This window comes from Durotheca rogersii (genome assembly GCF_024521655.1).
Source record: "Durotheca rogersii strain YMJ 92031201 chromosome Unknown GGS23scaffold_23, whole genome shotgun sequence".
NCBI classification, from domain to species: Eukaryota; Fungi; Ascomycota; class Sordariomycetes; order Xylariales; family Xylariaceae; genus Durotheca; species Durotheca rogersii.
The window spans coordinates 329,986-353,894 of record NW_026251254.1 but is presented as its reverse complement, the minus strand read 5'-3'; the positions used below and the strand labels follow the sequence as shown (position 1 = coordinate 353,894).

General features: G+C 57.5%; 5 protein-coding genes across 5 annotated transcripts; 2 read left to right on the top strand and 3 right to left on the bottom strand.

Annotated features, from left to right (window-relative positions):
• Positions 1-84: 84 nt before the first annotated feature.
• GGS23DRAFT_613802 (S-adenosyl-L-methionine-dependent methyltransferase) lies at positions 85-2,666 on the bottom strand. The gene is made up of 2 exons (XM_051520598.1): positions 2,208-2,666; positions 85-2,105 (listed from the first exon to the last, which is right to left on the bottom strand). The coding sequence occupies exons 1-2, from the start codon at positions 2,415-2,417 to the stop codon at positions 483-485; spliced, it is 1,833 nt and encodes a 610-aa protein (XP_051369258.1). The 5' UTR covers positions 2,418-2,666; the 3' UTR covers positions 85-482.
• A 2,853-nt stretch (positions 2,667-5,519) lies between these two features.
• Positions 5,520-8,497, top strand: GGS23DRAFT_228286 (MFS general substrate transporter). Its single transcript, XM_051512027.1, has 7 exons — positions 5,520-6,265; positions 6,351-6,411; positions 6,489-6,668; positions 6,759-6,830; positions 6,905-7,170; positions 7,270-7,640; positions 7,722-8,497. Exons 1-7 carry the CDS (start codon positions 5,838-5,840, stop codon positions 8,084-8,086), a joined length of 1,743 nt encoding a protein of 580 aa, XP_051369257.1. The 5' UTR covers positions 5,520-5,837; the 3' UTR covers positions 8,087-8,497.
• A 138-nt stretch (positions 8,498-8,635) lies between these two features.
• On the bottom strand, positions 8,636-10,154 carry GGS23DRAFT_613790 (RTA1-domain-containing protein). The gene is made up of 3 exons (XM_051520597.1): positions 9,655-10,154; positions 9,324-9,489; positions 8,636-9,233 (listed from the first exon to the last, which is right to left on the bottom strand). The coding sequence occupies exons 1-3, from the start codon at positions 9,965-9,967 to the stop codon at positions 8,768-8,770; spliced, it is 945 nt and encodes a 314-aa protein (XP_051369256.1). The 5' UTR covers positions 9,968-10,154; the 3' UTR covers positions 8,636-8,767.
• Positions 10,155-13,199: 3,045 nt separating this feature from the next.
• On the bottom strand, positions 13,200-14,314 carry GGS23DRAFT_228159 (uncharacterized protein). Its single transcript, XM_051512026.1, has 2 exons — positions 13,403-14,314; positions 13,200-13,346 (listed from the first exon to the last, which is right to left on the bottom strand). The coding sequence occupies exon 1, from the start codon at positions 13,961-13,963 to the stop codon at positions 13,403-13,405; it is 561 nt and encodes a 186-aa protein (XP_051369255.1). The 5' UTR covers positions 13,964-14,314; the 3' UTR covers positions 13,200-13,346.
• Positions 14,315-19,164: 4,850 nt separating this feature from the next.
• On the top strand, positions 19,165-23,460 carry GGS23DRAFT_580550 (Xpo1-domain-containing protein). Its single transcript, XM_051517132.1, has 3 exons — positions 19,165-19,603; positions 19,696-21,247; positions 21,319-23,460. Exons 1-3 carry the CDS (start codon positions 19,592-19,594, stop codon positions 22,842-22,844), a joined length of 3,090 nt encoding a protein of 1,029 aa, XP_051369254.1. The 5' UTR covers positions 19,165-19,591; the 3' UTR covers positions 22,845-23,460.
• Positions 23,461-23,909: the final 449 nt, after the last annotated feature.

Genomic DNA, 23,909 nt, shown 5'->3' with positions numbered 1-23,909 from the left:
CGGCGACGGCAGCAGGAGTACGGGCGGGGAATTAGGCAGTTCTTTTGGCCATTTGCCTCTGATTCCGGCCCTACGCTTAGATGTAATGCGATGCGAGTGAGCAAACGAGTCTAGGCAGGTAAGAGGAGAGGAGCATCCAAAGGCTGCATATGGAGAGGAGTGGTTGATCGCTTGATCGGCGGTGATGATTTGTATGCAGAATCGGCTTGTGCGCGTACTGCTCCTACTCCTACACTACCACTACTACGACGGATTGCATGTAGACACGAGAAAAATGGAAAAAGTCAACCGTACGAAGGGGAAGTGTAGTAAAGGCCACGTAGACAGGTCGATGTCTCGTAAGCAGGGGCACGCCCGTGGTATATATCTAAAGCTCCTGGTCTCGCCGCGTTATACATGACGCGGTATCACGTGCGTATGCCAGACCGGGCAGCACACGACGCCGTCTAGGCCAACGGGGCAGCGCTCTTCTTAGACACGACTCAATCGCCGAACCCATTCCACTCGTCGTCGCCGTCGCCCTCCTCCTCGTCGCTCGGCTCGCTGTCGCTGCTCGCATCCTCGCCGGACCCCGTATCGTCGTCCTCCCCCTCCTCTTCGTCATCGTCGTCATCTTCTTCTTCTTCGTCTTCTTCCTCCACGGCAGCCCTCTTCGCGAGCCCCGGCTTCAGCGTCGGCATGCCCGCATAGTCCCTAACAATGCGCCCGTCGCTATCGCGCAGGTACGGCCCGTCGCCCCCTGCTGCCGCCGCCGCCGCCTCGCCGCCGTCGCGCACGAACCCGCACACGAAGAAGCCCATGACGCCGCGGCCGTCGTCCTTGTAGGACCGGACGCACGCGTCGGCGACCTCGACGGCGTCGTCCTCGCCCTCGTCCCCGTCCGTTTTCGCGTCCTCGACGACGCCCCGCACCGGCCACTCGCGCAGCCCGCGCGGCTGCCGCGCCCGCGCGAGCACCCGCCACCCGCGCGCCCGCGCCACGTCCGACCGCAGCGCGCGCCGCACCACGCCCTCGTTCTCCGCCGCGTGCACCGAGCACGTCGAGTAGGTGACGCGCCGCGCCGCCGGGAACCGGAACGCGTGCTCCAGCAGCGCGAGCTGGAAGGCGGACAGGGCCGCGAGGCGCGCGCGGAGCTCCGCCGCGGACGCCACGGGGGTCTCGCGGCCGTCGTCGTCGACGAGGACGGGGCCGGCGTCGGGGCCGGAGTCGGCGTCGTAGTCGCGCTTGCGCTTGCGGCCGGCGGCGTCGTGGGGGCGCGGCGCGGGCGCGGGCCCGGGCGCGCCGGGCGCGTCCGGGAGGTGCAGCGGCGGCACGTCGTCGCGGCCGACGATGCCGCTGCCGGAGCAGCTCGGGTCGAGCAGCAGACAGCCGACGCGGCGGAACATGTCGGCGTGCGGGTCGACGCGCAGGAAGTCCTGGCCGAAGCTGATCCGCACGGTGCCCTTGGCGCCGGCGAGCTGGACCATCTTGTCGAGGGTCCGGGCGCGGCCCCGGTCCTTCTCGAACGCGAAGACGGTCTGGGCGCAGGTCTCGCCCTCCGGGACGCGCGAGTGCACGAGCGCGGCGAGGTGCGTCGTCTTGTTGCCGGGCGCGGCGCACGAGTCGACGATGTCGCCGTCCTCGGCCCGCGGGTCCAGCAGGTAGGCCGGGAAGCACGAGGCCTTGTCCTGCAGGATGACGGCGCCCGAGACGTAGGCCTCGGTCTTGGTGATCTCGAAGCTCGGCGACACCGCGAGCAGGTTGGGGATGTGGTCGTCGACGTAGAGGCACTTGCCGGGGATGGATATGACCTCTTGGACGCTAAGGGCCCGAGTGAAGTCGGCGAAGGTGGTGGCCAGCTGCTCTTCGATGGTGGTCTTCAACGTGTTCACGCGCACCCATCGCGGATAGCCGGTCGTCTCGGCTAGAAACTCGGCGGCTATCTGCTGGCGCAAGGCTTCGACCGAAGCCGCCCGCCTACGCAGCCGGGCCTTGGTGAATTCGGCATTTAGGCGGGCCTTGTGGCGCTCGATGGTGGTCCTCAGACCGTGGGTAGCGGGCAGGGCGATGCCTCTCTTAGCGAGCAGGAAGTCATGAACTAGCAGGAGGGCGAGCACGGGGCTGAGCTGCGCACAGCTCTGGGAGTCAGCGCATGGCGGGCTCTACTATCCAACGATGCTACCTATCGGACGGACACGTCCTAAAGAACGCGACGAAGCAGCGCTTACCTTGCGCTCCTGTCGCAGGAGCTCCGAGCCATCGATGACCTCCTTGAGCACGGCGCTCCATTTACAGGTCTCGAGGGCCAGAGCATAGACCTGCTGCGGAGGGGATTTCAGGCCCTTGTTGGCGAAGACGCGGGTCTTCAAGCTACCGCCGGCAGCAGGATTCGAAGACGTCGCTGACAGGACACCGGCCGTCTCGTGGTACAGAGACATATTTGTATTTGCGGACGGGTGTCCCACGACATGCCCGGGGGATACGGGTAGAAGGGAGGAGATAGGTAGGTACTCTACGGCAGTCTGCTTCTCGAGCCGGGTTACGATTACGAGGCGAGAGGTAGCGGGTGCGCACGCATATTTGGGCGGTTCTCGTTTCTCCCTCCCTCGTATGTCCAAGAGGAGCGAGAGGAGTGAGGAGCGGTGGTGAAAATGACAGGTAGTTACGTAGGTATATCAAAGATTACCCGACGACTGATAAAATAAAAAAAACGTTAGGTAGAAAAAAATAGAAATTCAGGGTCCAGCATTACGTAAGAATCCAAGAGGGGCATCTGTTAAATCCGTATTACCTAAAATCCGCCGCTGCAGGATAATGTTCGCGATAGCTTCACATTGCTCGACACATGTCGCATTCGATCGTGCCCAGACGTTGACGTGAAAGAAAATGAGATACTCTACTTGACGATTCTAATTCGACATGGCAACGCGGTTTACGCCTTTTTTGTATCTTTATTTTTATTTTTTTAAAAGAGCACCGTAGCCGAGTGTGTTGGGTAGCTAAACCATTCATTGTGTAAGGAAAGAGAGTAGAATTATACGAAGATGAGATTCAGTAGGTAGGTATGTTACTCATCAAGTATCTACCTACCTATGAGGCGGCCCTCTCCACACCACACTAGTGAGATATCAACACGAAGCGCCTCGAATTAATAGCATCGCATTCGGTGGTCGAAATCTGACTACCTCGGCCAGCGAGCGGTTCACCTCGCTTGGTGGTTCTAACGTAAGCCGTCCCTCTCCCACGTGGATAATTCCTGCATCGGCGCCGCATTCCTGTTCTAGGTACGACACGTCTCGTGAGTTCGTTGGCGGCGACGGATTATGTGTTCCCACAAGGTGTCGGAATCGGCTGCGCCCCAGTAGTACCAGTACTCATAAATCCCAACGCCTCCCTCCGGGAGGACGGGATGACTGATATGATATGTCGTCTATCTACGCACACCAGCCGGGATGGCTAACTACCTACGGCCCTCAGCCCCGACGACAAGCTCCACCGGATCAAATTCGAACGATGACATGATAGAAGGATTAGATAGGCGAGCGCAGGCTAGGCGGTATTATGCCCAAATCTCCCCTGACCTCGGCGTGTTTTTCTTACTTGGCTGTGCCGAGGTCGTCGCTTGGTGTCATCCTAGGTGGGGGTCAGATGCAGTCAAAACGCCGAACACATACCTAGGCATGATGGAAGAATCCTTTAATGTTGGTTGGGCTCTTATGTTGATTCCCAACATCTAAGGTAGTTAACCGCCTACTTCGGTGCTTGGCCTAGTTTAGGTCGGCGTAGCATCTCGCCGCTGTTCCGATTTTGAATCTTGAATGCCACGCGTACTTGTTTATGTTTCCGTGTCCAAAGTGCAATGATAATTCCGGTACACCTATAGAGAGAGAAAGAGAAGCAGGGGGTTCTGGATCGACGAAGAGGTGGTGACTAGCAATGGATGCGGGCTACGAAGCTTAGAACTTACTGTTGCGTCGCGAAGAATCCTACATGTTGACATATATATATATATATTATATACCTATGAGTAGGTATGTATATACCTATATATGTGCCTCTACAGGTAAATATGTAGCCCTATTTCTACTCACAACAGCTGTTCTTCGCGGCGCATCTCGGTAGCAACGGAGATCTATCCGCAACAAGCAGGTGGATAGGGCCAACCAAAGCAATATTACCGGATGAAATCATCTCCGAACTAACCAGGTACTTTTATTACTATTTTCTCTATCTCCGTCTCCCTCCCCCCCTTCTCTTCTCTCACTCTCCTCTCTCTCACACACACTCTCTCGCACCCTCTTTCGCTCTCTCTCACTCTACTCAAAAATGCCACTAATTCTTAACCCGTCGGCTAGTCGGTCTTAGCAGGCGCCGACCGGTTGGGATTCCGGTTTTAAGCCGACGATGGCTCCCACCTGTTCCTAGCTCGTCCTGTCTCTCCATTGCCGTCTGGGCAACACGCTACTTGACACTATTGCAATCCTAGTTCCACTCTAAGGCATGCCTGTTGCGTATGAGTAAGTATCGTGTAGGAAACCCAGGTTGAAAAGAAGAAGCAGATACGAGACATGGCACCCCTACGTATACCCATACATACGAGCCGTAGGTATATCATACCCCTGAATACTGGATATCGCGCGTGTCAAGAGACGGACAGACGGGTAGAGAGACGGGAGAGTTTATGCGTTGGTCTTCGAGCCGGCAAAGTCTTAGACGATTCTCACCACGTGGTAATCCCATCAACTCACCAGAGAGAAAAAGAGAGGAAGGCAAGAGTCGAGAGGCAATCTCTCCTCAGACGGGATCCCGACAAGCGACTCTGGTCCCATTCTAGTGGCAGACCGCCGTCTTGTTGCTATCCCAGAACGATAATCCCGCCCCCCTGCCCACGGGTGTGGAAGCGATATTAAGTTGATCATCAGCTTGCATCCCAGCGGCCCGGGTTTCGGTTAGGGCTAATGCCAATGCCGGCTCGCGCCTCGGAGCAGGCGTCTATTCTTATTCCTATTTCCTATTCCCATCGCCTCATCCAGTGGGATCCATTCCAGAAGGGGGGCGAAGCTTTTCGAGCCGCACGCCGTCTCCCGCAACACGGCGCCAAGCAACACATAATCAGTGCGGCAGACCTGGCCGTCCGAGGTTGAATCCGGCGAAGGATTGGTTGGCTGCCACCAGAGATCCCTTGTGCCGATCGCGATCCTGTGCGTAGGTAAATACGCATGGCGTGTTCACCTGCCCTACTTGCACACGTCCTCACCCACCCTCGGATGCAGATGCAGACGCAGAAGAGATAGATACCTACGCATCAACCCGATCCGCCTGTCTGCCTATGTAGATATGTATGCGCATATCGGCGACAGCCTTGGAGGCACACAGCTCAACTCCGGCTAGCTGCTTCGGTCCACGGACAGAGGCGTTCGTCGCATTGCATAAGTCGTGCACAAATATCCCGGCTCTGCGGCGCAGTAAGTAAATAAAACCCAGCGGCCTGCTTAAGAGGTCGACGGAATGGCCCAGTCCCTGCTCGGCCATCGTGGTAGGGCTCTTGGCTTGGTAGACAAAGACCCAGCAGAGACCACAACCACAGCTACTACGTTCTACCACCCCTACTACTACGTACTTCGTAGCTAAATCACTTACCCGGAGGAGGGATCGGGAAATAGATAGATACCGGCGGGCACCCAATACACCCTTATATATATATTTGAAGCCTCCCCCCCTGTCTGGCCGTCGGTGATTTAGTAGGCAGGTATAATTTGTCTTGTTCCCCTTTCCCCGCATGTCCATACCCAGCACAAAGACACCTCTCTACCTGGATAAGCCCACCATCGCAGCGACATAGGAGGCTTCGTTGGACCATGTCGTTACCGGCGTCGTCTTCGGCTCCCATCACCTCTTCGGCATCGTCGGGGTCCTCCGTCACCGCCACCGAACCCGAGCCCGACGTCGAGTCTCAGAAATCGCGAGGCGGCCTCCCCTACTACCAACGCCAGTTCGACCAGGCCGGTGTCACGCCCGCCGTACTAGAATGGGGCTACCGTGGTAGCGGCACCGACGACGACCCCTTCGTTGTCGACTTCCTGCCTAACGACCCCAAGGACCCGATGACCTTCTCGAAGCCGAAGAAATGGGGCATCACCGCCCTCCAGGCCATCGCCGTCCTCGCCGTCGCCTTCGTCTCGACTGCCTACTCCGGCGGCATCGGCGAGATCATTCGCGAGTTCCAGGTCGATACGCAGATCGCCATCCTTGGCGTATCCCTCTTCGTCCTCGGCTTCGCTCTAGGGTGAGGACCAGTCCAGCCAACCGGACGAGCCAGGCGGCCCCGGTTGCTTCTGTCTGCGTTGTATCGCGCTAACCTGAGCGACCAGGCCTTTGATGTGGGCTCCTCTCTCTGAGCTCTACGGCAGACAGATCCTCTTCTTCTTCACTGTAAGTCGACACCGCCCTCGCGACCGCGAGTTCCCGCCCGGAGCTTAGTTTCTGACCACGCCTTCTTCTCGCTACAGTACATGGCCCTGACGGCATTCAACGCCGGCGCGGCGGGAGCGCAAAACATCCAGACGCTCATCGTGCTCCGATTCTTCGCCGGGACCTTTGGCAGCTCGCCCCTAACGAACGCGGGCGGAGTCATCGCAGACATGTTCTCAGCCCGTGAGAGAGGCTTAGCCGGCGCCCTGTTTGCCGCTGTATGCCCCCCTCCCTCCCCTTTAAAACGGAGCCGATGACAGGCCAAGAGTCCGCAAGCAGCGATAGAAACTAACGCTAGTCTTTGTCAGGCGCCGTTCCTCGGTCCTTCGATTGGCCCTATCGCTGGAGGCTTCCTCGGCGTGGGTGGAGGATGGCGATGGGTATGTGTTTCGTCTAAGGCGTCGCCTTTGGCAGAAGTATGATCTACTAACTCTCTCTCTCTCCGTATGAATAGGTCGAGGGTCTCATGGCAGCCTTCACGGGGCTGCTCTGGATCATGTGCTCGCTGCTCGTACCCGAGACGTACGCGCCAATCCTGCTCCGCAAGCGGGCGGAGAAGCTGTCCGAGATTACCGGCAAGGTCTACGTGTCGAAGCTCGACGCCGGCCGGCCGAAGAAGACCATCGGTCAGGAGTTCAAGGTCGCCCTGCTGCGGCCCTGGACGCTGCTCTTCCGCGAGCCCATCGTCTTCCTCACCTCCCTCTACATGGCCATCATATAGTAAGCACCCCCCGTCTCCCCCCGGATCTATTGGACAGAAACGGAAAGCATGAAGGCCAACGAAGAAGAAAAGGAAATGATGCTAATTCGTACTCCCAGCGGGACCCTGTACATGATGTTCGCCGCGTTCCCGATCGTGTTCCAGGTGCAGCGCGGATGGTCGCCGGGGGTCGGCGGGCTCGCGTTCCTGGGGGTGGCGGTGGGGATGATGGCAGCGATAGGCTACAGCGTGTGGGACAACGGGCGGTACGCGCGGACGGCGGAGGCGGCGCGCGACGGCCACGCCCCCGCCGAGGCGCGCCTCCCGCCCGCCCTCATCGGCTCCGTGCTGCTGCCCGTCGGCCTCTTCTGGTTCGCCTGGACCAACGGCCCCGAGATCCACTGGGTCGTGCCCATCATCGCCTCCGGCTTCTTCGCCGCCGGCCTTGTCCTCGTCTTCCTCAGTTTGATGAACTACCTCATCGACTCTTGTAAGTGCTTCCTCGCCCTTCTTCTCTCTCCTAGCTCCTCCCTCGACAGCCGCCGCGGCATCGGCTAACCTCGAACCTCAGACGTAATCTACGCGGCGTCGGTGTTAGCGGCAAACTCCGTGCTACGGTCGCTATTCGGGGCGGCGTTCCCGCTGTTCACGACGCCCATGTACCACAACCTGGGCACCCACTGGGCGAGCTCTATCCCGGCGTTCCTGTCGCTCGCCTGTTTACCCTTCCCGTTCCTGTTCTACCGCTACGGCGCCACCATCCGCATGCGCTGCAAATTCGCCGCCGAGGCCGCCGAGGTCCTGGCCCGCATGCGCGCCCACGCCGGCGAGCCGTCCGTCATCGAGGCGACGAGGGGAGCAGGCGGCGGCGAGCAAGAAGGAGAGGGCGGGGCCGAGGATGAGAAGAAGAGGAGCAGGGCAAACGAGTCGGGCTAGTTGGCTCCCCTCTATCGGAGCACTAACTAATAGCCGGCTACGGCATGGGATAGACGGACTCATCTACGCGTGTTTAGGTCAAAGGCATGGGCTGGCGTTGGGGGAAATTCTGTAAGTATTAGAAATACCACGTGGGATCTACAGAGGATCGTGGTGCCTACTTGGGTCGCCTCAACTAAACAGTAGGTATGTATATTGAGGCTGGAAGACTATAGAACGAAGCTCAAGTGCGAACTGGAGACGGCCCTCTCGAGAGGGCACTGGCATTACAGGCTCCGTCTCTGCGAAGCAGCCCCCCTCACTTTATACCTCCATTTAGTATTTTAAGATTGTATACATCTTCGAGCATGCTAGCTGATTTAGATGGTATTGTAGAGAATCTCTATCGGTGATATTTAGGACAGCCATAAACACAGAACCTCGAGACAGCCTTGCTTCAGTAAACGCACAACCATATAGCGAAAAAAAAAAGCCATCCCCCCTTTTCTCCCCCCCCCCCCGGATAACTAAGAGCAAACCCCCGCTTAAACCACGCCCCAACATACGATCCCGGAAGGCTATAACCACTAGACCGCACAGGATATATACACATATTCACATAACCAAGCATCTATACCGCATCCTTGCTCCCTAGAAGAAAACAGCCGGGATGTGACGGCCTTCGCAGACCAGCAAGCCAGTTTACCGATCCTGGAGCGCGATGGCGCTATCGGCCTCTCCTTTCTGGCCGGCTTCCTCTGCGGCGGCGGGCCCCTTGGGGGGCTTGAGGCCGGTGTAGGTGGGGAGGAAGACGAGGCCGGGGTGGCCGACGGCGAGGGCGGCGGCGGCGAGGACGACGAGGACGCTGTCGAGCGTGACGAAGAGCGGCTCGTTGCTGACGAGGCCGCCGCGGTAGCCGCCGCGGAGCTCGGCGACGCGGTACGCGCAGCGCGCGAGGATCAGCAGCACGGCCGCGCTCAGCGCCCACAGGAACAGCTTCAGCCGCGCCCCGATCGCCGCCGCCCCCCCCTGCGCCCGCGCGTACCGGTAGATGTACTCCCCCATCAGCACCCCGAACACCGCCATGCAGAACACCTGGAAGACCAGCCCCGCGAGGCTCAGGTCGACCGCGGCCTCGCTCTCTCCGGAGGTCGAGCTCGAGAGACCGCTAGCGGGGGGGGGAAGGATGCGCGCACGTTAGGACGGGTTTCACAGGTTTAACGGAGATAGGGGGGGCGGGAAAGGCGGATGGACGTACCCGCCAACGGCCTGGAAGATAAGCGCCACGGTATCGCAGGCCATAAACACGATGTAGTACAGATTCGGCTTGATCCGGGACAGGGACGGGTCGAGGGCCTCGACGGTCTTGCTCATCGTCACGTAGATGGCTGCCGAGTAGAAGACGGGGCCGCAGCCGACGCAGACTATGTGGTTTCGCGGGGTTTGTTAAGCACAGGTGGCCGCTTGTTGTTGTGAGGTGGAAGGATAGAAGAGGGGGGGGGGGGGGGGTTAGGAGGGAGGGAAGGAGATGGAGTCGTTCGAGGAAGGGATGCTGGAAAAACGAGATAACCGGAAGACAGAAGACGCACTGATTTGTATCATGAACCCGGCGAAGCTGAACGGGTTGAGGTAGAGCATGATGCGGCCCCCGTAGCCGATGATCTCATTGATGTTGCCGCATACCACCCAACCCATGAACCACCAGCTACGCCATCGGAAGCCCAGAACGACGTGGACTACGAGGAGGACGAAGAACAGGCAGAGGAAGATGATGTTGGCGGCCAGGTCCGGGCGGTACTGCAGGACTGACCACTCGATCGGGCACAGCTCCAGCGTGCAGGTGGCGTCCGGGCCGTACGGTATCATCGGCTGGCCGTTCGGCAGGAGGGGCAGCTCGTCCATCTCTGCGCGAGTTGTCGACGTCGCTAGGTAGCTGTATGGGCAGGTATATCGGCAAGCAGCTCGCAGAGAGGAGAGGGAGAAAGATTATGAGATTCGACGTCGAGAATCCGGGTTGGCTGCCTCAAGGGTCACGGTGTCACTAGATGATGCTTCTCGCTCACGTCTGAATATAAACACGCACGCGTTGTCTACAGCCGTCCTTCCACGCCGCACAACCGGCTGATATATACAGAGATTTATCTATCTGCGGCATCTATTTACAGCCCTACGAGGCCTCACAAAGCAAGGTCCCTACGTGCATCGCACCCCCGTTGCGACACGTAAGGCCCAGACAAGAACGGGCCACGGAATGCGTCGTCGCCCCGCGGCCCCCGCGAAGGGCCGGCGCGAAGGCATAGAGCACTGCCACGAGGAGCGTTCCTCGGCGGGTCCAGGACGAGAGAATTCCTAAGGACTCGGAGGTTTGCGATGCCCGGGATGACGACCTCGTCGGCGGTGGGTCGGCCGGCCGGCCGCTGGTTGGCTGCTATTTCGCACTCGCTTAACGCACCGAGGGCGTGGAGCAGGGGGGGGGGGGCCAACAGAATGCGGCTCCGCGCGTCGATGCCCAGATAAGCGAGTGCGAAGGAGGCGTCGCATCCTGTATACTCTCAGTATGGGGGCCCAGAAGGCAGGGTCGGGACGAGGGCGGTAAGTCCTAGAGTGAGGATACTACTGGCGCATATACGCCCTCCTGGGCGTAGCTCGATCCCCAACTTAGGGATCCGATGAAAACCCGCCTTGGCGTGCGTGGAGCGAGTTCTTGGAATTCCCCGATATGCTGTAGGCTGTCCGCCCTGATACCTAAGGCAGACTCGTAGCGTGGGACACGATGGATGGGATTACTGGACCTCTGTTAGTATGTATGTAGGTCTTCTTCCCCACCGTCTCTCCCTGATCCGTCCCGAACCAGGTGGCAGCTTGCGTAATCCTCGTGAGCAGAACGTTGCGTGTGCTTCGGATCCTGAGCTAAGTCCGGTTAACTAATTAGGTAGCTGGGTCGTCGAAGAGACGCAGCACACGCGATAAACATAGTGACGGCCAAGACGTCGCGTCCCTAAAGTTCATCCGTCTATATACGAGCCATGGCTATAGGGTTCTCTATAATTTGTGCTTATACGATTCGCGAAGGGAGCCGATGTTTACCCATGACCACGGTATAGGGCAGGGGAGAAGTAACACATCCGCTCCCCCTCTGTCTGTCTGTCCGTCTCTCTCCGTTTGCATACCTATGTATCTCTCCATTTGTATATGTCTCTCTCCGTTTGTGTATGTCTCTCTCTGTGGAACGCACGTGCTCAACCCCACTAACCTAAGAGTGAGAGTATGTTGATGCATAATCGACAGCTAGAGGATTAGCTAGAGGATCAGCTAGAGGATGTGTGTCTGACTCCTAGTCTTGGCCAAATGATGAGTATTTTATGGGGGAGGGGGGGGGTGGGGTTTGAGACTAGTTTTCTCCAGCTAGAACTGTCTATGTCTTGAAGGATACGTACGCTTGTCACTACAAGTTCCGAACTGGATCAAACTGATATTCATAGAGCCTGCGACAGTAGTAAGTGAGTAAGTGAGGGATAAATATAAAAATAAGGGTCTAGGACGAGAAAGGACAAAGAGACAGACAAGAGATAAGAATATAATCCAGTCCGGTCCCAATCCCAAATACGATTCGGGTACCGGGATGTCTTCGTTACTGGGAGGTGCGCGCGCGAGAGAGAATACGCCGACTATCGCAGATCTCATGAAATACACACGACAAGACTTGCAATTTGCCAACAACGTCGTCAAGTCATATGTGATGAAGCAGTGTTGTCTGTCATCTTGAGCATGTCTGAAGTAGACAGGATAACCCCTATCTGAATATCGTCATCTGATGGATGTGGATGTTTATCTAGTGGGTTAACCATATTAGAAGACTTACCTACGTCGTTTTCCATATACACCACATGCGACTGATAGTTTGGAGACCGCGGGCATAGATGTATATATGGGAGTGTCGGGTATTGAGGAGAAGAATCAGCTGAGGTTGCTCTGCTCCTCTAGCTTAGAGAAGTCTCACGAGACACCCTATTGTGGCGAGAGACCATACTCATCACTGACCCAACCAGACTTCAGTGCACGCCACACATATCAAATCGGGCCAGTGCCCGAGATACCTAACTAGGCCAAGTTACTAGGGGAGTTGGGGCGGCTAGAATGAGATGAAACGAGAGGGATTGATTGATTGATTAACTTGTCAACTAGAGACTGCGAGAGAGTGACAGTAACACGTGGGTAAGTGGCTGAGCTGACGATACCTGCATGTCCCTGTCCGGATACACATACACGTGTTGCTCTCGGAGCGCACAACAAGAGGACGGGCCCATCCCAACTCCTCCCTCATAAGAGAACCATACTAATCAATAGGGCCGCGCTCGCCAGAACGGGAGCGGACTTTCTATCCTCCATTGGGCGACGGACGAAACCGGGCAGCGATGCGCGCTCTTTAGGAGGAATGGATGCTACGGCGAAGCCCAAGAAAGCCATCGCCCGACAGCGAAGGTGATGCCCCGGCCGAGGGCAGGGGGGCCCGGCGACCAGAGCACCGTCGTGCTGCCAATTGCGACACGCCACTGCGCCCTCAATTTCCCCGTCGCACAAGGGCGAGGGGATGCCCAGCCGTCTTCGTCAGTCACCAGCAATCCTACGCCAGGGGTCCGAAATTACACCACTCAGGGGTCGCCAGATTGGGATCCACGGCGAGGGGAGGGGGAGGCGGGATCTGCACAGGGCCAGGCGAGGCGAGCCCGCCAGCGCAGATGCTTCGCCTATCTACTGCCATAGGCCCGAGGGGCCAAGATGCGGGACACCTACAGTGAATTCACTACGCGCTGCTGGCGCGGCAGTGGTGGGCTACGGAGACCGGCTGCGGCCGGGGAAGAGGCCTCTGACCAAGACATCATGGGGTTATAGTGCTCGTCACGATATTCACCTCCCGCATCACCGGGTGACGCTACAAACCGGGCCTAGACAGGACAATCAAGTAAGACCAACGGGCGCCGAATAGAATTGTCAGGCATTCGAAGCCCTAAAATGCAATTAGGGTATTAGGTTACATAAAGCGCTCGATCCGCGGCAGGGACATGCTAGCGATATGCAGGATATTGCGTCGGTCTCCTCGTCCTCCTCTCACACCCAAAGTATCAACACGAAACCAAGTGGCTGGAGAAAAGAGTCCGCCTAAGCGAAGAGAAGAGCGGCAACGCCGGCGGCAGCGGCGAGAAGGCCGGAGCCCGCCATGGTAGAGGCGCCGGCAGTCGGGATGGGGCTGCCGGTGGGATAGGGGCTGGTCACGGGGTTGCTAGGCGCGGGAGGTCAGTACATCCGTTCGTGAACGCGGGTAAGCCGGGAGAATACTCACGAGGGCGTGAAGCCGCCGGTGGGGTAGACGCCGGGGGCGCTGGTGGTAGGCTTGCCAGTGCCGGCGGGGACCGAGGGGGTGACGGTAATGGTCGAGTAGCTGACGGTCACGGTGGGCACGCAGGTGGTGTAGGTGATGGGGATCACGGAGGTCGGGTACAGAGGCTGCTCGGGGACCTTCTTGCTGGTGCTGACGCCGGCGGTGGGGTAGGGGGCCGTCGACGCGGACTTGACGGTGGGGACGGAGGACGTAGCCTTGCCGGTGGGCAGGGTCTCAGACGTGGCCGAGGTGACGACCGAGCTGCTCTGGCCCGGCACGTTCTGGGTCGGGTACGAGGGGACGGTGCCGTTGCCGCTCAGGGCCGAGCTGCTCGAGATCACGGCGCTGGAGACGACGCCGCTGGAGACCGGGTAGACGGTGCTCGAGGTGACGGTAGAGGCGGCCGGGCAGTTGGTGACGGTGGGGCCGCAAGAAGTGATGGTGACATAGTCGGTCGAGTAGACCGTGCTGCCGGCCAGAGCGGCGCCAGCGAAGAAGACAGCTCCGGTGAAACGCATCTTGAAGGTATCGGTAGTTGAACGTCGGAAACGAACAAGAGAGGATTGGAAGGGTGAGGAAAAAAAGAGCGTAAGTAAAGCACGAAGCTTAGAGCGTTGATAGTTGCTTAAAAAAGAATGGACGACCGAAGGGTCAAAGCTGAGTCAAAAGACTAGAGTAGCGGTGTTGGCTGTTTGGCTGAGGAGGAGAAAGGGGAGGGGAGGAGAGGAGACCATGACGGAGGCGGTCGAGTATTAATAGGGTGAGAGGCACAAAGAATTTCCCGAATAGGGGACGATCCTCGCAGCTTGGGAAATTAACTGAGTAGGAATCTTCCAGGGCTTCCCAACTAGTGTGTCCGGGGGGGTTTGTGGATAGCCGATCAAGAAGCACCACCCATCGGCGGTTCGACGTTTGCTTATGGATAGGGGGGGGGGGGAAGGAAAGCCTAGCTAACTAGGGAGGGATGCCGAAAATACTATGGGAATCGGCTCCACCCAGCTTGACGACTAATTACAAGACGACGGGGCCTATCTTCCTTGTCGATGTTCTGCTATATTGAAGGACCTCGTCTTTGTTGCGTGGTGAAATGATACTACTCATCTGGGAGCAAGGTGAGGGGACAATGCCGAGGCCCAGGCCAACCTGGAAAGACGCCTCTCTTGGTTGTCGATACGTACCTAGTAGTAGAACGAGGGCGAGAACCAACTTCGCCTAGGTCTGTTAGCAAGCAAGACAGGCGAAGTTGGTAGAGAGCCCTGACCGGGCGCCTTTGTCCGGTAATGCTACGTATACAGGTAGATGGGTTGGTAACCTATGAATGTATGCGTGCACAAGCCTACGTACATCCCTACCGTACAAGCAAACCGACATGCGTCCTATTATCCGATGTCTCAGGCCCGTGGCGGCGGCGGATGGTTGCAGCAGCGTCTTCTCGTTTCCTCTTCCAGTCCTTCCATCAGGGGGTCGAGGGGGGAGGGATTCCAACATACGTACCTAGTTGCACTACATACTCCGCAGAAAGCGCCAATCTTGGCCAGATACTCTCGCTTGGCTAGGATTCGAACATGTACATATAGCCGAACGAAGTACCACCGACGGAGGCGTCTTTCGGCGCAAGGGATTGGCTCTCTACGTTGTCGATGTTTTCCTCTGGACACATCCTATAGGAGTATGTCTTTGTATACATATGTGGCACACAGTAGCAGCAAACACCCGTCGGATTCGAGACAAGTGAAATGGTCCGTAAGCCTATCGTGTATATATATACATGAACTTGCCGCTGTTGCTGCTGTACCGGATGGGGGACGGGAAGAAGTTGATTGTGCTATTAAAAAAAACCCATCTCGGTACCACCGTGGCGGATAGAGGGAAGAGGACAAAAAGTCGATGGGAACAATGCCCGGAAGCCTTGGTTCTACCACGCGTACAGCTCCACTCTATCTATTCCTTTCCGCCCCTACGTCTTTCCTCTACACGCCTCTCTTTCACTTCCGCGTGAAAGAGAATATGTGCGTACTTCCATGCATCGATTGATAGGATAGGAACTGCGTGGAGGGCGTAAGGAGCAATCTTTTGACAAGTCGACAATAGAGGTTAGGATGGCCAAATGGGGAGAGGCCGTCGCCGGCAAAGGGAGCGAAGAGGGGATGGACGCATTGATTGTCAAGCATTGACAAGGACCGCTCTAAGTGGGCTTCCCCCGCGGCGCCTTGCTGGCTCGGTCCCTGGCCGGGCAGGCTAGAGGGCTTGCCCGCCAGGGGTCTCCCGTCCTATCATGTTGGCGCCGACGGTCTCCAGCCACGTCTGCTGGCGGCAAATCGGCGAACGAAAGCCTCTGGCTGTTGCAAAATGGGAGCTAATGCAGGAACGGACACCGGTTCACCCTCCCTCCTAATCTTGCGAGTGGATTGGCGCATGGTATCTCCGGCTCAGAAGTCGTCTTGCCCATTGAACGATGCGAGATGCCGAGAGGATGGGCCTGTCTCCTCCCAGGGCTTCGATGGCGATCCTATGGGGGGGGTCCTCGAGTGAAAGCAAGCCGCTGGGGCGTGCCCTAGACGCCCGCCTTTGCCGCCATCTCACGTCCCCCCGTTTTTGCATTTGCAGGTCCGCCTGAGCTTGCGAGCGCCTCCCGCCATTGGCTGTCGAGCCGGCAAGAATTTAAAGAGATGACTGGGCTGGTTTAGGCAGTTGGCAAGATAGCGTAAGAAGGCGAAGTTCGTGGCTGATGCCACAGGTAGTGCTTGTGGATAGATACCTACCTAGATAGGTAGGTATACCTTTCACAGTGTAGGAGGGTGTAAAATAGTACGTAAGTATCTTGACGGCTTGTCCCCGACGATCTTGTCCGTGTCTATACTCATACCATATTAAGTCGCGACGTGCCAGCGAGGCGAGAACCTACCACTAGCGGCCTCGCGCTGGTGTAGGTCGCCATCTTACCTATCGGAGTCGGAAAACGGGCCAGAGATCATCTGCCAAGGCCACGAGTGTATGCCCCCAACAGTACATTATGTAGATGACCTGCTTCTCAGGTTGGACGTTCCGCTTGACGCGGGTAACGATCCGCCCCGGTCGATTCGCAGCGAAACGGCAAATTGCTGATTACTGTAATGACGGACATAAATTACCCTGCCAGCCTTCGATCATCTCTCATCTCACCATCAGCGTCAGCCACCGGACTAACGGTAGCTATCAAACACACCGCATATTGTACATATGTACGTGAGAGCTGATCTCCCTTCCATATTCTCACACGAACCCGGCCTAGCCCAATCGTGTAGGAATGGCACGAGTGTCTACATCATTTGCGCTAGGGGGGGAGCGAGATCAGGACCGGACTATTTCCGTAATTTTTCTTCTTATCTTCGTCTTTCGCGGCCGAGGGGGCCACCTTGGCCATTAATCGTATCGGGTAACAACCTGTTATTCATAAGTGCTCATACTTCCGGCGTACGGGGGGCTGTCCCATGCTTTCCGATCAGTCATCGTATCATCCACCGGCGCGCTGGCACCAACAGAGCCTCCACTCATCAGACGCTTCATACCTTGTTTTAATTAGAACGTGTCGGGACACAGGCGCTGGTGTCACCGTGGCGAGCCTAGTCAATAAAAAGTCCGAGCCTACCTTGAAGCGCTGGGCCGTTGCACAGATGGTGGCCCATGATGGCTCGTGATCCCCCGGTTCTTGGAAGAGCTTACTTTCCCTGGGCGTAGCTCCGTGGAGAAAAGGGGAGGGGGGGAGAGCCAGATCTAATCAAATTTGGGAGCCAATTCTGGAGCGAATTTGCTCACCCTCTCTCCCTCCTTGTCTGCTAATTTGGTGGTTGTCAATGCTCTTCCTTCCTTTATGATCCGTGCTTCCCCCCATCTTGTCGTCCGATATGTAAAATTATCTTGTTCAATCGTAGTTTGTTTCTTCGAAGGTGGTCCATTCTTGAGGTGACGGTCATGTTTCAATGAGAATGACCGCCAGCGACGTCTTGGACGATGCATGCGTTGTCGGCGCGGCGGGGATGAGGCAAAGCCGGTGCTGACTGCGCTAATCTCTCACGCTAGAAGTCCGATGACCAACGATACCAGAAGGGCTGACGTTTACAGTGCCTACTGCACTGCACATTCAGCCATCTTTCGCCTTCTCCTCAGCATCGGCGAACCCAAAGTCCAACACGAACTCTCTGGACTACCGCTTAGCCACGACCGAACCTTCATACATCGGGCGTTGCATGTAGCTGATGGTTTTTGGTAACGCACACCCGTCTTCGGGTTCGTTTTTATCCCCGTCGTCTCTGGCACTAGGAGAAGGAACTCGGCTGGCAGATCTTCAGTACCAATTGACGAATTGATCGATGCCTTAGGTCGAGCGCAAGCCGCATGCCTGAAGTTAACCCGCCAGCCCACAAACCCGCCTAGACCGCAACGTTCTAGCCCAACCACCGACGGGACGGTCCCATTTCAGTACTCTCGCCTCGATGAAGATCGTCTCTTTGAATTGGGGGCGAGCGGGCGGCCCTACAATGGAATTGATCGTCGAGAGCAGCCGATACCAACATGCAGTGGTCAAACGAGGGTCGCCCAAGGCAAAGGTTGAGGGTTTCTCACAAAAAAAACACCGGAGCCTGCCTTTCAGACCATCATGTCGCTTCTCCCAGGCTGTAGTAGGTGCGGTATGTCTAGCCTACACAGAAACAGACAAACCCACGGGTTTCTAGGAGAGCGGGTCGGAATCATACCACAGATGGGGCATAGTTGGGCGGTGGTTGATGCGTCGGGCCGCTGATCCATCGCCCCATCTGCCATCTGTAGGTCAACGGGGTGGTAGATCTTGCGTTTCCCGCCAACGGCAAGCTGAGCAGATGCTGTTGGATGACAAGATCAAGGCCATCTCGCAAGACCACTAGACGGAGAGGAATCTTGGCCCACCTTCCCGGTACACGGAGCAGGGAGACCCGAGCCAGGTTCTCGCAAGTCTCGTAAGGCTGAGGGATAATGCCGGATTTAGGAAACGCAACACGTGATATGTGACACAGCAACGCTGCACGGCGACCTTGTTCGTGCCCTGTGATACGGGGCTTTGACAGCTTGGCCGAGGACGGGACCTTGGAGGACGTGGTGATGGCTTGGGGGTTCTTACGGATACCGGGAAGAGTCGTAGAGGGAAGTCTTTGCATGCTACGCCGAGGCCTGAGAGGCACGAAAAGGGATTGGAAACAGGGAGAAAGCAGGTAGCATATGCCTGGTCTATAGATGAAGTTATGACGTTACGAGTTGTGCATCGAGGTAGGTAGAGGCAGGTATCTCTTCAACACGGGTGCCTGATGGCAAAGCTATCAGGTAGCATAGGTGCCTTATTTACGTAAGTACCTCCATACCTGCAGTGCCTATGTCTGTAGGTATAGGTACCTAGGTAGGTAGGTGAGGCAGCATGAGTGCATCTGGTGCCCAATGTACTTGTACAGGCAAGTTGCGCAGGAGAGGTACCGGCGCAGGTAGACAGAGCAAATACCGTGGTACCTGATGCAAGAGGTAAGGTACCTAGGTATCTACCCACAGGCGGACGTGGCCCACACTGCGGGGAGGGGCGGATGGGTACCTGTATGTACTGGCGGTTCTGGGCCAGGCCCGATTCACCGCCTGCCCGATTCTGCCTAAAATTGACATGTAGTACGATTTCCTGTGCTGATCGAGTAAGTGGGGAGGTGAGCTGTGCGGGCAGGAACGGTGGGCAAGACTAAGTGGAAGAAAATGGAAAGAAGGTGACGAACAGAAAAGCCATATTCGTCTGCCGACGACTACCAGGAAAAACATCGCCAGCTACAACCACAGAAACACCTCGACACAATATCCTCGCTGCCCCCCATACGCGAGCCCTTTCGAATCCTCCCCGCATCCTCTCCTCTCCCTTTCTGCTCCCTCCCCACCCCGACCGAGATCCTGGTTCTCCTTTTTCCTTTTTCTCTTTTCTTGCTCGGAGGGGGGATCCCGTCTTTCACTCCCCCTTCCCATCCTGACCTCCCCCCCCTCGTCCCAAGGCCATGGTAAAGTAGCATGACACAGAAGCCCACCATTACTATTACCGCCCGTATAGAGATAGTTGATACCTGATATCACCCGGGCACAGAGTGGGAGGCTGCATCTGAGCAGAGATGGAATCTCAGGTAGACCGCCACCGCCACCTACACCACCAACCCCCCCCTCTCCCTCTCCCACAACTCCGTCCGGCTAACTCCAGTCCTGTCTACCCATGCAGATCGAGAATGCCATAGCCATTGCGTGGGATCCCTCTTCCGACCAAGCCCTTCGAAACCAAGCCTTCGAATACCTTCAGCAGATACGCGCCGACCCTCATGCCTGGCAGGTCTGTGTCGGCCTGTTCACGAAGACGCCCAGGACCTCGGAAGTCGTCCGGCTCGTTAGCCTCGAGATAATCAACAATGCTATCCAGATCCAATCCCTGGATGCCCAGGGCCTGGTCAGCCTTCGCGATGCGCTCCTCAGCTACGTACGGTTGACCTATGGAAGCAATCCGCAGGCCCAGGTAGACTCCCCGAGCCTGCAGAACAAGCTCACCCAGGCCCTCACCACCCTCTTCGTCTCGCTATATAAGCAAGGCTGGGAAAGCTTCTTTGACGACTTCCTTGCCCTCGCAACACTCTCCGGCGGCAGCCAGCGGGACAATGCGGCCGGCGTTATCCTCTACTTACGCATCCTCGGCTCTATCCACGACGAAATCGCCGACGTCATCATCGTACGTCAGGATAACCAAGCCCGCAGCCATACCGAACTCAAGGATCTGGTGCGAGAACGCGACGTTGCCAAGATTGCCCGGTCCTGGCAGGATCTGCTTGCCAGCTACGGGAACCAGGACGATGGCATCGTCGAGATGACCCTCAAGGTCATCGGAAAATGGGTTAGCTGGATCGATATATCCCTCGTCATCAACGACCGCATGCTGGGCCTCCTGCTCCCGCTGGTGGGCCGCTCCAACGACAGCGGCGGCGAGGATAAGGTTCGAGACGCTGCCGTCGACGCCTTTACCGAAATCGTCGGCAAGAAGATGCGCCCCGCCGACAAGACGGAGATGATAGCCTTCCTCAACCTGCGAGACATCATATCCCAGCTCATCGCTAGCCCGCCCTTGAACGCTTTCCAAGGAACCCCTCGATACGACACCGACCTGGCCGAAGCCGTTGCCAAGCTGGTCAATACCGTCGTAGCCGATATAGTCCGGGTCCTAGAGGACCGATCTACCGACGACACCACGAGAGCCAAATCGAACCAGCTACTTCACGATTTCATACCCCTATTATTACGATTCTTCTCCGACGAATATGATGAAATCTGTTCCACCGTCATACCTTCGCTCACCGACGTCCTGACGTTCTTCCGGAGATTACCCGAATTGCCGCCCTCCTTTTCCGAAACGCTGCCGCCGATCTTGAATGCTATCATCATGAAGATGCGGTACGACGAGACATCGTCTTGGGGGAACGAGGATGAACAGACCGACGAGGCCGAGTTCCAGGAGCTGCGGAAGAGGCTTCAGGTGCTCCAGAAAACCGTGGCGTCGGTCGACCAGAACCTCTATATCGAGGTTTTGACCAACCTCGTCGCGGGCACCTTCCAGACGCTAGACGAGCGGGGGTCCCAGACGGATTGGAGGGATGTCGACTTGGCTCTCCACGAGATGTACCTCTTTGGCGAGCTGGCTATGCCCAGCCAAGGACTGGGCGGCAAGAGCCAGCCTTCTGCAGTTGCGTCAGAGAGGTTGATGGCGATGATGACCAAGATGGTGCAGTCAGGTACGTGGGCCCGGTTCCAGGAGCTCAAGCTCGCCGTGACGAAGTGCTCTACTAACGAACCGTTCGAATAGGAATCGCAACATATCCCCACCCGGCAATTCTATCACATTATATGGAGATATGCGTCCGATATTGCTCTTTTTTCGAGAACCAGCCGGCGCTGATCGGCCAGGTTCTCGAGAATTTCGTCCGCCTCGTGCATCACGACCACGTCAGAATCCGCACACGATCGTGGTACCTATTCCACCGCTTCGTGAAGCACCTGAGGGCGCAGGTGGGTAATGTTGCCGAGACGGTCATCCAATCCATCGGAGACCTCCTTCCAATCAAGGCAGAAGTTCCCGGGGAAGACGCCGACGACGATATGTCGTCCGACGAGACGGACAACTCTGCGGATGCCGTCTTCACGAGCCAGCTCTACCTGTTCGAAGCCATCGGCTGCATCTCGTCGACCGCTTCGACGCCCGTCGAAAAGCAAGCGCTCTACGCTCGCTCGGTCATGGACCCCTTGTTTGCCGACATGGAACAGCACCTCCCGAGAGCCAAGGCCGGCGACGCCCAAGCCGTACTCCAGATCCATCACATCATCATGGCCCTGGGCACGCTGGCGCACGGATTCTCGGACTGGGCACCTGGGGTGAATTCGCCTAACCAGCGACCGCCACCGGCAAAGGCGCTGTCCGACGAGTTTGCGCGCGCCGCCGAAGCCATCTTGATCGCTCTTAGGGAACTCAACGGCTCGTCGGATATCCGAGCCGCTTGCCGGTCGGCGTTCTCGCGCCTGCTCGGTGTTTTGGGAGCTGCCATGCTCCCACAGCTTCCGCAGTGGATCGACGGCCTCCTATCGAGAAGCTCGTCAAAGGACGAGATGGCCATGTTTCTCCGCCTCCTGGACCAAGTCGTCTTCGGGTTCAAGGCAGAGATCTACGAAGTGCTCAACCAGCTGCTCACCCCTCTGCTGCAGCGGGTCTTCGGCGGCCTCTCGGAGCCGATCAATGGCACCGACGACGAGATCCAGCTCGCCGAAATCCGCCGTGAATACCTGACGTTCATCGGGGTGATATTGAATAACGAACTTGCCGGCGTGCTCGTCTCGGAGGCGAATCAAGGCTTTTTCGAATCGTTGGTTAACTCGATTCTAGTCCTGGCTAGGGACATCAGCCCCGGCTCGGGAAACCTCCCGGCAAGTCGGCTCGCGTTCGGATTGCTCGCGAAGATGGCCGGCGTCTGGGGCGGTCCGGATGTGGCTAACATCGCAGCCAATCCCTCAGCCCCCACCGGGTCCGCGTCGCCCGTCATCCCCGGATTCGATCAATTCCTGATCGACCGATTTCACGCCGTATGCTGGGAGGTGCTGCGTGATCCGCAGTTCAACCCGTCGTCGGACGCGCAGGCTAAGTTGGTGCTGCACGAGATCGCCGGGTTAGAGCAGGCGATATATCTCAAGACGGGCGAGGCGTTCTTGCAGCACCTGCAGTCGACGCTTTTCCCGGGCCTCGGCATCGACGGAAACGACCTGCTGCGGTCTATGACGACGGCGACGGATAAGAAGACGTTCTCGAAATACTTGCAAGATCTGCTGAAGAGTGCGAGATGACCTGCCTAGAGGCAGGGGAGAGGATGGGAAAAGGGCGGGGGAGACGGGATGATAGCATTGATGGTGGTACTCTGGAATTGCATAGATAGGAGTTCGGCCCCCCACCCACTATACCAAGGCGGCCACGGCCCTCGTCGATTGCCTATAGATGAAAGGTAGGAGTCGCCTGCTAGCAATGGCGGAGATGCCGGCCTCTCGGCGCGTGGATGAATCGATAAAAGGAGAAAAAAGACGGCGAGAAGAGAATTCCCCTTGTCGCATTCGGTGCCTCGACTGCTCGCGCAGCTGGCGTGCTCCGCGGCGCGACGGCCGTAGTTTGCATCCGCTCGATTGGTTAGTTACGTCTAAAAGGGGGGAATTTGCCGGGTTAGACGGGCGGGCTGGCGGATAGATGGGCAGGGGGGAGAAGTAGGCAATATCTATATATCTATATACTTACGTCTATTATATACCTACATAATATAAACTATCCTAACGACGCCAAACCCCCCATCCCCCGCAAGTACACCACTGTTTAGGCAGCAAAGTGTCTGTCCGCGCGCGGCGTCCGCGAGTAGAAAATAGAGGTTTGCAGCGAGAGCGCGCGGTCCGTCGGGTTCGGGCCCGGGCGGTCGTGACTTCGCACCTACATCTCTCGCTCGCTCGCCTCCGCCCCGAGGAGGGGGGGGGGGGGGGGGGGGGGTGTTATCGTCTCCGGGGACGCTGGCAGCCGTGCTAGCAAGCGTGCGTGTCCGCGGCTAGACGCGTGCGCCGGCACGCCGGCGGTTTTTCCTGTCCGCCCCTTCGCGCCGCGCTGTTTTATCCTCTTCTACCCAGTGTTCCGGGAGGTGGCGGCAGGTCAGCAAAGGTTTGATTTCCGCGCCGGACGCAGGCGCGGCCGAGCGGCCCAGAGACAGAAACGAAGTGGAATAAGAGAAAAGCGAAAGGAAAGAAAAGAACTGTCGGCAGGCCGCGGTGCCGGGGCGTCGGGCGCGGGAATATGAATAGAAAAAGAGATAGGTAGAAAAAAAAAGGTGTCGAGACGTGGGTTAGCTAACCCGCTAGCTGGGCGCGCCTGGCAGAAGG

Excerpts from the sequence above, each read along its gene's own strand:
- GGS23DRAFT_613802 (XM_051520598.1), bottom strand. The coding sequence starts at position 2,417 with ATGTCTCTGTACCACGAGACGGCCGGTGTCCTGTCAGCGACGTCTTCG. Across the intron at positions 2,106-2,207 it reads TCCTGCGACAGGAGCGCAAG|CTCAGCCCCGTGCTCGCCCT; the intron begins GTAAGCGCTGCT and ends AGCTGTGCGCAG.
- GGS23DRAFT_228286 (XM_051512027.1), top strand. The coding sequence starts at position 5,838 with ATGTCGTTACCGGCGTCGTCTTCGGCTCCCATCACCTCTTCGGCATCG. Across the intron at positions 6,412-6,488 it reads AGATCCTCTTCTTCTTCACT|TACATGGCCCTGACGGCATT; the intron begins GTAAGTCGACAC and ends TTCTCGCTACAG. Across the intron at positions 6,669-6,758 it reads CCGGCGCCCTGTTTGCCGCT|GCGCCGTTCCTCGGTCCTTC; the intron begins GTATGCCCCCCT and ends AGTCTTTGTCAG.
- GGS23DRAFT_613790 (XM_051520597.1), bottom strand. The coding sequence starts at position 9,967 with ATGGACGAGCTGCCCCTCCTGCCGAACGGCCAGCCGATGATACCGTAC. Across the intron at positions 9,490-9,654 it reads CGGGTTCATGATACAAATCA|TCTGCGTCGGCTGCGGCCCC; the intron begins GTGCGTCTTCTG and ends GAAACCACATAG. Across the intron at positions 9,234-9,323 it reads ATCTTCCAGGCCGTTGGCGG|CGGTCTCTCGAGCTCGACCT; the intron begins GTACGTCCATCC and ends CCCCCCCGCTAG.
- GGS23DRAFT_228159 (XM_051512026.1), bottom strand. The coding sequence starts at position 13,963 with ATGCGTTTCACCGGAGCTGTCTTCTTCGCTGGCGCCGCTCTGGCCGGC.
- GGS23DRAFT_580550 (XM_051517132.1), top strand. Across the intron at positions 21,248-21,318 it reads GACCAAGATGGTGCAGTCAG|GAATCGCAACATATCCCCAC; the intron begins GTACGTGGGCCC and ends CCGTTCGAATAG.